The 12,259-nt window shown below is 44.6% G+C and overlaps 1 protein-coding gene across 3 annotated transcripts in view; it reads right to left on the reverse strand.

Moving 5' to 3' along the window:
- Nucleotides 1-7,728: 7,728 nt before the first annotated feature.
- Nucleotides 7,729-12,259, reverse strand: part of LOC138520768 (chitinase-3-like protein 1) — a 336,680-nt gene continuing 332,149 nt past the window's right edge. For all 3 annotated transcript variants that reach the window (XM_069633058.1, XM_069633057.1, XM_069633056.1), the window contains one exon: nucleotides 7,729-8,380. In XM_069633058.1, coding sequence (XP_069489159.1) covers nucleotides 8,217-8,380 — 164 coding nt within the window. In that variant the 3' untranslated portion in view covers nucleotides 7,729-8,216. The remainder of the gene's footprint in view (nucleotides 8,381-12,259) is intronic.

The following is a 12,259-nucleotide window of genomic DNA, read 5'->3' on the forward strand; positions in this document are numbered from 1 at the left end:
CTCATTGCAAGGGATGGTTTGACGGGACCCCTATTTTAAGATAGAAACCCCTCCCACATCTACACGAAGTGGATTGAAAAACGGCTCAAAGAAGCTTTAACGAAGGCGGTGACCCCGAGGGACCGAAGACGGAAAAAGATACAAACGATGAGTAAGTAGACCAAAGGGTGTGGCAAAGGGAAGCATGCATAGTAAATAACGAAGAGTAATGGAGGGAAGTGGGATAAAATATAACAAAGAGATAAGAGTGTAATATATATGCATATGGGAAAGAAGATATTGGGCCTCATTACACGGTAGGCGGTGAGCCATGGCGCTATTAGCGCCATGGCTCATGCCGGTAAAATACCGGCACCGCCTTGGCGGAAAGGGGATTTACCGCCCCATTCCAAGGTTGGAGGGGCGGTAAATCCCCTTTCCGCCATTGCCCTTCCCCATTCCCATTTCTGCCCCATAGGGCTCTATGGAAATGGGGAAGGCGCTAATTACGGCACCGCAATTTTGCGGTGCCGTAATTAGCTCCGAGGTCCCTTAGCGGGTTGGATTTTAACGCCTGCAAGAAGCAGGCGTTAAATCCTCCAACCCGCAAAGGCACCTCGTAGTACGGCGGTAAGGGTTAACGGTCACCGTTGCCATTAACGGTGACCGTTAACCCTTACCGCCGTCCGTGTAATGAGGCCCATTGACTTGAGTGTGGCCAAGCAATATATAAGGAAGAATAGTCGTGAGTGTGACCACGCTATGAGGATACGCCCTGTTCCTACACTTTAAAGAGTGCTAGCAGAAGCTTTAATTCAGAGCCCCTTAGTGAGACGTATAGAAGACAAGACTTGTTGAAGACAGTCTTAAAGGAATTAGCTTAAGTTCAAATCAGAGCAGATTTAGAGGATAAGACGAGTCTTAAGAAAAGATTGTGAGTAGTACATGTGGCTGGTCAAGTCTGTCTGTTTGTTTTATGTGATTGAAAGGTGTGATGACGTCAGAGTTGAAAGAAAACATATTTTAAGTAATAGAAAAGCGGGAAGTTGAGCCGCGAAAATTGATTGCTTTAAGATTAAACTTTGATGGTTGTTTTTAGCAAGATTAAAGTAAATAATTGTGTTGTGACGGGATTGGAGCTTGCAACGATTTGTGCTCGCTCATAAGTGTATTTTGATTGAGAAGCAAATTGGAAACTGTAACTAAAGCATAAGCGAGTGGTAGCAAAGAGAAAAGTGAAGGTTAGAAATGGAAGATGTTACTTCATTAGTGCATCTCTGCAAACAGCTACCGAAGCACGCACTTAAACTTAAACAATACAGTGCATAGTGGGTTTAGGGGACCGAAGACAAAATGTCTATGCCATGGCCACAAGGCAGATCATTATCGAAAGCATATGATGACATATTTGCATGCTGCATACACAGGAAAAAATTTAGAAAAGCGCCTAGTGAGTTTAGAACTTTGGAAAATGTATGAACACGAAAAGGGGGAGGAGCCTCCTTTAGATTGGATACTAAACATATGCAAAGAGGGGGGTGAATAGCCTTCTGCTCTGCCCACCCCATCTGAAATAAAAGACGAAACTAAGAATGACGAAGGGTTATACCCATTAAGGGAACTTAAAACAGCGGCGGGATATAGCAATCCGTCATATGACTCACCTAAGCAAAGTAGTGACGAGGGCCCAGAGAAAAATACTAAGAAAGATACAACCTCCAAAGTCCATAGGGACAAGGAGATATGCAATAAGGAGAGAAGTGATCGAGCAAGTACATCTCTAGATACAAGGAGAGAAATAAAGAGATGGAAAGGAGAAATGATAAAACTGACTGATGAGATAGCGCTCTTACAGGGCAAATGGATTTTACTTAAACTTGATGGCAAATGTATGGAAGATGTAAGACAAAGGGGAGATCAAGATGAACAAGACAGAAAGTACAAAGAAAGGGAGAAACGATTAAAAGATGAAGGAGCAAAAAGAAAAGATAGACAAAGACGAGAACAGTTATTTCAAGATGAGCAAGCTAAAAAACAGGAGAGAGTAGAGGAGCAAAGAAAACGTGACAACAGAAAAAGATTAGAAGATGATGAACAGGAAAGGATAAGAGAGAAAAGAATACAGAGATAAAGGGATGAGGATATATGAAGGGCATATGAAGTAAGGGATATGAAAAAGAAAGAGGAAGAGACAGTAAGAGAGGAAGCGAGAAAGCGCAGAGAAGTCGATGACGACATGGAACACAAAAGAAGACAGAGGGCACGCAATCTCGATTATTTGGAAAGGGAAGTAAGAAATCCCAATCCACAGGTGGAATGGGAAGACATGGAGGAAATATTTTCCGAATCCGAGTCATTACCAGTTACGGCTAGAGTAAATCTAGAAGACGAGTTTGACTCGCAGAGTATTGTGGAAACGATCGATAAAGTATACCACGAAATGCAAGCCCAGAAAGTATCACAAGGGGAGGAAAAAAATGATTGTCTTGAGAGCACTCAGTTGTATGACACGGAGGAGTAGTGCAAGACAAAAGGAGCTGTCTTTAGACAGACTAACATTAAATAGACATGATGATGAGAGAAGTTGCACGAGATGGCCACAAAAAGTATCAGAGGAAGACAGGAAAACCTTCCCAAGGGAAGAGAGAAGTGATGTATGTGATCCAGAGTAATATTCGCCTATGGATAAGGGAGTAAGATGGTCAGATTTGAGAATACCTATGTCTAAGGCACCAGAGCCACTGACACAGTCAGATCGCCATAAGTGGCAACCCCGCGGTCAGAGGGGGGAGTCCCCACCTTATGTAAGCAGGCTAAGATCATTGCCAGGTGGACGGCGATGTGGGAATATTACTCGGGCAGTAGATAGACAAATGATGAGAGATGAGAATGAGTTTGGAGCGTCACAGTTCCCCTTGTTAGAAAAGGGAGGAGCCAGGCTGCTGTATATACCGTGGCCCCAGATGCACAGAGATAATTTAAAATGTAAACTCCCAAGTTTAACTTCTGGCGCTGGAAAATGGATACATGAGTTAGAGAAATTGATGGGAGGGAATACATTAGCTATAGGGGATATTAAAGTTCTTCTAATCACCATACTTGGTGAGAGAGCTGATGATGTATGGACACAGGCGGGTTACCCTGGTGTGACTGCAGTCTACACCACGCACGATGGAGTGCTGTTTAACAATTGTAGAGCAGCTATTTGGAAAGCACTTTGAGTGCTATATCCGGACATGTCTGATATGGGAGCTATAATGACAAGAAAGATGAAAGAAGGAGGGTTCCGCTACTTTACATTCAGAGTTTTCAGGACGCCTGGATGATTGAGACTCGTGAGGCTTGGGGGAAATCTATATCTGCATTTTATCATATATTATGCCAAGGGCTGCCAGAGCAAGTACAGAAGCAGCTCAAGAAATTATTGGGTATAGAAGCCAAACCGTGGTCGGAAATCCAGTTAACTATTGCACATTACTGCAGACTCCGGCATGAAAAGAATCGCAAAAAGGACGATATGCGAAAAGGTGAAGAAGCAGAATTGGTTCAGAAACAACTGTCCAAGTACGCCCGCTGAAGGGGCAATGTTAACTAGTGTAGGCGGATCAAATTCGCAGCAGGCAGTGAACATACCACAAGTAAATAACCAAAGACAGTTCAATCAGAAAAATAATGGATATGCTCCACGAGGAAGGGGATATCGCGGAAGAGGTTGGCAAGGTCATCAAAGGAATTGGCAGAATAATCAGGGAGGTTTTCAGAATATGCAAAATGGTAATCAGAACATGTAATATGGGCAGATGGGGAGACCACCTCCTATATGTTGGACATGTGGAATGATAGGGAACATGGCTGGAATGTGTAGAAGCCAAGGAATGGTGCAAAATGATCAGTTTTTGAGACAGGGAATGCCAAATCCACCTGCATATTCGCAGCAGAGTGGAAATGGATTTGCGCAGAATCAAACAGTGCAGCAGCAAGCGCCAGGAGTACAGCAAGGCTTGCAATCACAGCAAGTGACAGGTAACCAACTGCAAGGACAATCGCAGCAACTTCAGCAGAACACAAACACAGAATCGCCAATGACGCATAGAATAGGAGCTGTCACTGTTGATGTAGGAAATCCATTGACGAGTGATGGAGTGAAACTGTACCCATAATAGGACAGCCCACTGGGATACCTGATGTGTTCAGTCCTATCTAAAATGTGGGGCATTGAAAGATTTAAGGCAGGTTTATTTGAGTACTCTAAAAAACTATTTTGCCTATTGCTTGCTGATATAGTATGGAGCCGTTGCCTTAATATCCAAAATACTCATGACGGGCCTGGCCCTTTCGGGTTTTCTGAAGAGTATTAAGATGGGTTAGGATATGGTAACAACTATAAAATGAATAGCTGTTCCTTTTCCTTTTCTCCTTCCTGGTTAACCCTCAATAGTGATTGACTTATTTCGATTTTGATCCCTGTGTCTTGAAATTGATTTCAATGATTTTAATTTGTTCCCATGATAATTTTCACAGAATGTGGAGAACTGTTGAATGGATTGGTGTTACCTGATTTGCAATTTTATTTCTCTCCTGATTGTTTTTTTTTCTTTTTTTAAAATTGAATTATGTATTTATCTAATCTTTTTGTAGGCTGTAAATTGTAAAGGTTTGATTAAAAAAAAAACGGGTGCTGTTACCGAATACCGCCATTTTTATTCCTCCGCCTGATTATGATGTGTGGGATATTTACTGCATGTGGTATTTGAGTCAATATCGCTTGCAGTATATAACGCCTGATTTTGCGTTTCACACACCCCAAAATGCACCTCCAGTTTTTATCTCCCCTACAAACTCCCAGAGGTTTTGTTTATTTATTTATTGAAATTCCATCTAACATTGTTTGCAAGCCTATTTACCAGTTGAGGACCATCAAGCCTATTCAAAAAAGTGAGTACTATTTCTCACTTTTAACTAATCTTCCTTCATTACACAATACACACACACTTCACATATTTTATGTCTTGCTTTTTAGGGCACAATTGTGATAGTAACTCAAAAGGAGCCATTGAGAAATGTGAATGAACAATTGGAAAATGTTTGAATGACTAAGGATCTTTACTATTGCAATGACATAGTTTATGAGGAGTTCTATTGACCAACACACCTCCCGATGAACCGCTCATGACACAGAGCGGGGAAACACGTGTTGAGGACTAAGAGGACTAAAGTGGAACTATCCGACAATTATTGAATCTTATCTATTGTGAGGACGAAAGTGGAACTGAGGACTAAAGTGGAACTATCCGACAATTATTGAATCTTATCTATTGTGAGGACGAAAGTGGAACTGAGGACTAAAGTGGAACTATCCAACAATTATTGAATCTTAACTATATTGTGAGGACTAAAGTGGAACTGAGGACTAAAGTGGAACTATCCGACAATTAGTGAATCTTAACTATATTGTGAGGACTAAAGTGGAACTGAGGACTAAAGTGGAACTATCTGACAATGAGTGAATCTTAACTATATTGTCTAAAGAAAATACAGATAATTGTTTCTTTCCTTGAAAATTATGAAAACATTGTAACCCTTAAGATTTGCACTCTGTTTATTTAAGAAAAAGCGCAACCCAAGGACTTCATATTTTTTTCTGCATGTTGACATAGTCCAGGCCAGCCACTGAGTAAGTCCGGGTTGAAGCACTTTTCTGTCTCTCCGTACAACATACTTTTTGAAAATATTATTGGAGGGTGCCATCACTGTTCAAAAGGCTGTTATTATTTCTACTAGAAACAATCTTACTAGGCCTTGTGGCCTTGTGTCATTCAAATCGTGCAAGTGCGAGAACGAGAAGTGCAAGGAAAGGGAGGGGGGTGCAAGGGACTGGGGAGGGGAAAACAGGGCAGCAATGCTCTGAGTAAGTGCAGCCAGGGCAGCGCGGCTCTGGGCAGTGCAAGGAGAACAAGGAACTGTAGGAATAGAGTAACAGCCCCTAAGTGTGTGGTAGCCACTCAGGCAGTGCAGGGGCGACTGATCAAGAAAGAGCCTGGTACCCAGTCAGACCCTGAGGATAGCCAAGCAACCAGTCAGTACAGCAGACAGGTAAGTCAGGTAGGTCAGTAGGGGAGGAAGAGAGAGAAAGCAGAGGAGAAGAGAAACGCTTTGAGCTGCTTGCAGATCTTCAGGTGGTCCGGCTCAAGTTTGAGAGGGGCAGGCAAGCCATTTGAGAGGGAGGCACCTGTAGAGGAGAGAGATCTACCCCCTACTATTTGCCTAGAGAAGCATTTAACCCTTGGAGAACTGGAGGTAGCTGAGCGAAGGGCTCAAGAAGGAAGGTATTTTGGAAGAGAGTGTTGTAGATAGTATGGGCCCCAGCCTCAGAAAGCCTTGTGGACAATGCAAAGGGGTTTGAACTTGATCCTTGCAGCCACAGCGGAGAGAACCAGGGCTCTGGAGACAGTAATGGGGGAAAGTGAGAAAGGGAAGAGTTCCTTTGAGGAGGTGCAGCTGGTAGTGGGCCTTCTTGGCGAGGTCTGAGATGTGAGGAGAGAAAGAGAGAATGGAGTTGAAGATGACACCAAGTTTTTTTGCCTCGCAGGAAGATGAAGGAAGAGGTACCAAGGCGGGCAGCCAGAGTGAAAGAGGATAACGGGAGCAGGGGTCCCAATGAGAAGGATTTCCGTCTTACTGGCATTAAGGCAGAGATCGTTGGAGGTGTATCAATCCTGAATTGCTGATAGACATTGAGGAATGAGCGGGAGAGGAGGCTGAGGGGAGGCTGAAGGAAATCTGAGTGTCATCTGCATAACACTGAAAGTTAGAGGAGAAGGTAGGGATCAGGTGGGCCAAAGGGACCAAGTAGAGGTTGAAGAGACAGGGTGAGAGGTTAGAGCCCTGGGGAACGCCACAGGTAGAGAGAGAGAGAGAGGTGGTGGGGAGAAAGGGACCAAGTTGTATCTGGGAGGGGCGGTCCAAGATGAAGGAGGTCAGCCACTCCAGTGCCTGATCCGTGATGCCCAGGTTATCACGGAGTCAATTGATCAGGATGTCGTAGTTCACCGTGTTGAAAGCAGAGGAAAGATCAAGGAGGATGAGGACAGAAGGAATGCTGGAATCAAGGTTAGAGAGCAAATCTTCACGAGTGTTCAGAAAAGCAGTGTTCTCGTGCACACCCTGGAAGGCATGCCTACCAGGATGTGTACCAGAGCCAGTCCTACCCCAGAGGCAGGGTGTGGGAGTTGTGCATGTTTGAAATGAGCACCTCCCTTTACTACACAATGATGACCAGTGTCTTTCCTGTCCTGGAGGAGTTCAAGAATCTGCCTGCTCAGCAGTGGTAGAGTAATGTGGATGAAGAAACCACAGAGTCTCCGTAAACACAGGTACACAGGATGTAGCTCCCTGAAGCTCTCTTTATCTGCGACTGCCCCCGAGTGCTTGCATGACTCCTCACTACATGACTATTAGTCCCATCTAGTTAATGTCTCTGCGTGAAGCCTCAATAATGAGGACTTCTATCAATTCTAAGAATAGGCGTGAGTTTCTGCAGCGTTGGAGAGGCCTGGTCCAAACCTCCCTCTAGATGTCCACAGGGGCACGCTATGTCTCGTACAGCCCTGCTCAATCTCTCTCTTCTCCACCTTCCCCTGTCCGTTCAAGGGGGGATAGGCTTGGATTCTGTACACGGGCATGGAATTCTGCAATTTCTAGGTTTCTCGCCTTACTGTAAGATCCACAACAAAAAGGCACCAGACACAGTTAAGGTAGGTTGTATTTTATTTCTACATTCACTGTGGCTTCTTCAAGGACACTTGTACAATCCATAAACATCCTTTCCAGCAGCACAAGTCCTACCTGACTACCTATTCCCTGGTTTAGGTCAGATTTGTGTGCCTGAGTCCCAGTGTGAGGCATCATTTATGGTGCTACTGGCCCTCGGAATATGCAGCTTGCTCACCCCGCAGGTTGCTAATGCTACAAGCGGCTTCAGGTGCCAAAGTGTGTGCCATAGTGTCCGAAGCGGCTGAGGTCTGAGACTCTGAAGGCGTGCTGGCGAAGTGTGGGTCCTGTCAGCCTCTGCCTCCCACAGGCCAGCCTGCCTTTCACGCCAGACTGTCCGATTGCTGAGTCCGGTGTTCCTTTTATTGGATTTCGAAAGAAGAGCTAGAAGGAGCTTTCAATACTTGCTAGTCAGCGACTTCCAGACACTTTCACCCGCAGCGAGCCTGGAATCTGGAGCACGCTACTCACAAGCCGCCCCGCCGGGGCCACTGGCAACAATTGCACATCTTGGAGAAGAGCATCCCTTGGGGACAGAAGAAGCTGGCTCCCGTTTGATCAGAGCAGATGTAGAACTTTGCAGGGTTCTGGGGGTCCTCGTAGAGATCATCAACCTTTTCCGAGCACCAGCCTGTTGGGGGGGAAATGGATAAGAGAAGTTGAATGGGGTACATTAAGCAAGTCATGAGAGCAAGCATTAATATAGCAATAATCCCGCGTTCTGTGGTCTATATTGGCCGACCCGGACGCGCTGCTTCATTCACAGCAGTGGCCTAGGAGAGCCAGTGTTGCCATGGGAATGGAAGGTGTAGCTCTGCTTGCAGCCCCTCTTCCATTTCCATGGCCTTCCAGGAAGTCAAAGTAACAGTGCAGAGAAGAGCGGTAGATCAAGGTGGAGGAGCCAATTTCAGGTAAATTGGTTCAGGATGGGAAGAGTGGGGGTGTGAGGGACTGGATTTGGGGGTGGGAGACAGGGGAGGAGGGAAATTGTTGCACCGTTGGAGGGCGGGTGCATGGAGCACTCGAGTTGCTCCCAACCCGGGCTTGCATCAGTAGATTCAGCCCAGGTTTGGACCAACATGATTGGCCCCTGCGCCCCCCGAGGGATACTAATATGCGTTATTTGAGCTCTCACAGAGCCATCGGCCTATAGGGTGGTGCCCAACTCAATAATGTGCCAAATATTTTGTCAATAATCGTGTTGCAAAGATGCACCTTCATAATGACCTGAGCATGAGGTTCATTATAACATTACTAGTGACCTTTGACATAATTCATTAAAGTTGATTTGTTTACTTGTTAAAACATATTATGTTTTATTTATAGAAGCAAATAATAAACAATGCAAGGCAGTACATATACCATCAAATATACCTTATTATAAAACATAGTTCTTTGGTATGCAGACCAGGTATGGGAGGGATCTGGAGACCAGAAAATGAAGGGGAATGAAAAGGCTGACTACCTCAGAAAGTAGATCGCAACTGTAGAAAGGCAAATGTATAGGTCATCTCTAGTGTCCGCATCCTCACCATAGTCATACTGGAATAGCAGCAAAGGAGCACTATGTGTGACACCAGGTATTATCCCAATACTGCATCGAAGATACGAGAGACATTATGCACTCAGACAACCGTATCGAATGTACCCTCACACTGACGTGGTGGAAGGATGTCTGCACACACCACTTGACATAGATAGCTACAAGTGAAATCAGACCGGAGTACAGTGACGTCATGAAGAGAAGACACGAGGACGCACTGAGACACTATGCAAATACTTAATGAATGAAGATGTAATTGAAGTAACAAGAGAAGCATACATGCGAATACAAAGAAATCATATCCATAAAGAAGAGAATCTAGAAGAGAATCAATGAATGCAAATAGGCAGAAACGCAAGTTAGATGAGAGATATAGAACCTTGCTGCTGGAGAAAATACAACGCGAGTAAAGCGACCATGATGAAAATATGGAAGTCGACTATGTATAAATAATAAGCAAGAAGCCTTGAAGGGAGAGAAAGGGCAGGGACGTCATTTCAACAACATGCCTGTGGTAGCGGTAGTGACATCACACGATCCTTGACCTCTGATGACATCCCAGGAAGTGATGTCATTTGACCCCTCCCCAAAGTGACATCACAGGAAGCAAAAAAACAGGAAATGGCATCACATAGCATTGTTTCTAAGTACACTATGAAAAATATGGTTACGATATCACTGTAAAGTGATATACATTTATACGAGAATTGATCACCATATGTATCATTAATATCAGTGCGTATAGGCCTATATTACCAAATCACTGTGAATGCACGCAGACGTCCAAGGCCAAACAATAAATAGCACTTAAAGGACTTCATATAGAACAGATATACATACAATATCACCCGATCTGTGTTGGTACTCATTTATCACCCTCAGCAAGATGAAAGGCTGGGTTGACCTTGCCGGGAGTTGAACCTGCAACTTGCAGATCACACACATTGCAGCAGTGAGCACTCAACCTACTGAGCTATCTTAACTGGTATAGCTATCAAAAAAACAGACACTCCAGAAACAAAGAGTCACATGCTGCTGTCCACAGCCCAGGAGCCTCAATTTAATTGAGAAAAAAAACGAAAAGAACAAAAATACGTGTTTTAACTATTTTGTTTTTTTAGGGGTAGCCAGGGATACCACAGGGGTAGCAAGGGAGACCACAGGAGTCACAGGTGCGTCCCCTGGTGACCAGGGTAACCAACTTCAGGTTTTCCCAAGGGGGGTGCCAGTGCCGGAAAAAAGTCCCATTTAAAGTATATGGACTTTTACATAAATGGCCTTTCCTGGGGGGTGCCCGAGCCCCGGAGCACCTGCATACTCAGCACCCCTGCTGGCGACCACTAATGACGTCCGTGGACCAGGTCCGCAGAGCTGAAAGGGGTTGGAAAACAACTTTGTGTGAGGAACAAAGAATATCTATTGGCCTGGGATCAAGGAGGCCACATCAAGGGAAAATTGCAAGGCATAAGGGGAGTCAAAGAGGATAAGCCATGTACCTAAGACATATTTTTCTTAGTGTAAGCAAAGGAGTAAACATTTACGAGTGCAAGTATTTGACAATTAAAAGTGAAGGAAGCATGTGCAAGACAGACCAACCAAGTCTCCAGATACCAAGAGGAGTAATGACACCCAGCTTAATTGAAATAAACGGCACTGAATAAAAGGTAAAAACTGACAAAATCGTGGTCTCCTCACACGTAGTGCAAGACCAGAAAAGAAGGCCTATTCATAACACTTGAGATGAAGATAGCAATGTGCCTGCACTCCCTTAAAGCCCCAGAGAAGAGAACCGTCAGCAAGGTCAACTACAGAGAAGAGCCCTTGGCTTAGGGCCTAACTGATGAGCAATGGTAAGGCTAATTGACCAAGTGGGTAGTTGTCTGACGTTGTTCCCCGCACCTGGGTTTAATTTTGCTCATGTGCTGCTACCGAGATGAATGTCCAAGGTTGGGAGAGAATGCCAACCAATCATGAGGGCTTATGTAGGAGAGTACCATACATTGTTCCAGAAGCCAATCCGCTGCTGTTATTCTGCTAGTAATCTGTATTATACATATTTTGAGGTAGTTCGAGGCGTGCCTACCAGATATGGGGCAGCCAATTATGTTACTAACACTTAAAGTATAAGTATATATGTTCCCCTAAACCATCCCTCCTTTCGATAGGTTTTACTGTTTGCCACGTAGGATGAAGTCAGTAAAAAGTCTTTGTATAATGGAAAGTAACTGAGAGTGTGAGCTGCAATTCGTATGGTCACCAGATTTCCCTACTTTATTTGAGCAGACGATAAAGTAGTATTTTGCCATATTCTTTGAGTCTGTCCGGTAATTTGGGTCTGAGATTGTTTATTGGTAATTACACCTGGCACTTGGAATGCTCCAGGTGCTTCTGCACACAACTTGTCCCGATGGAAGAACAAAGCTTGGTGTAGTAACCGCACAGGGCCCGTCAACAAATACAAGAAATGGCGACCAGAAGTAAACTTGTGAAGGAGAGGCAACCGAAATGCACTTTCTCCAGATGCTGAGAGGGAGCTCCTTAGAAACAAAACTAACAGGAGATCGCAGGAAAAGCAATCCCCGGGTGGGGAAGGATTAAAAGAATGACACCCCTCATTAATCTGTGAACTAATCATGCCTGAAATCCCAAGCTGCCTCACAATGTTCTTTACATGTGCCGATTGTTTGTCACTAAGCAAGGTATTCCAACTACATAAGCACAGTGGCATCACACCACAAGTGTTGCATTGCTTTAAGACACCACTTTTGGAAAGAAGCCCAGCCATAGCACACCCAAAACTTTTAGGGGTCACACTACTAGAAAGAAGTCCAACCATGACACACCCAAGACCCATGGGGGTCTCACTGCTGCAAAGAAATCCAGCCATGGCACATCCATTAATGGTGGCACCCTGTGGGAGGCCCTCCTGGCCTCCTTCCACTCCTCAAAGGTCATCATTAATGTTTA

This window comes from Ambystoma mexicanum, chromosome 13 (assembly GCF_040938575.1).
Source record: "Ambystoma mexicanum isolate Mex_15411 chromosome 13, UKY_AmexF1_1, whole genome shotgun sequence".
NCBI lineage: Eukaryota > Metazoa > Chordata > Amphibia > Caudata > Ambystomatidae > Ambystoma > Ambystoma mexicanum.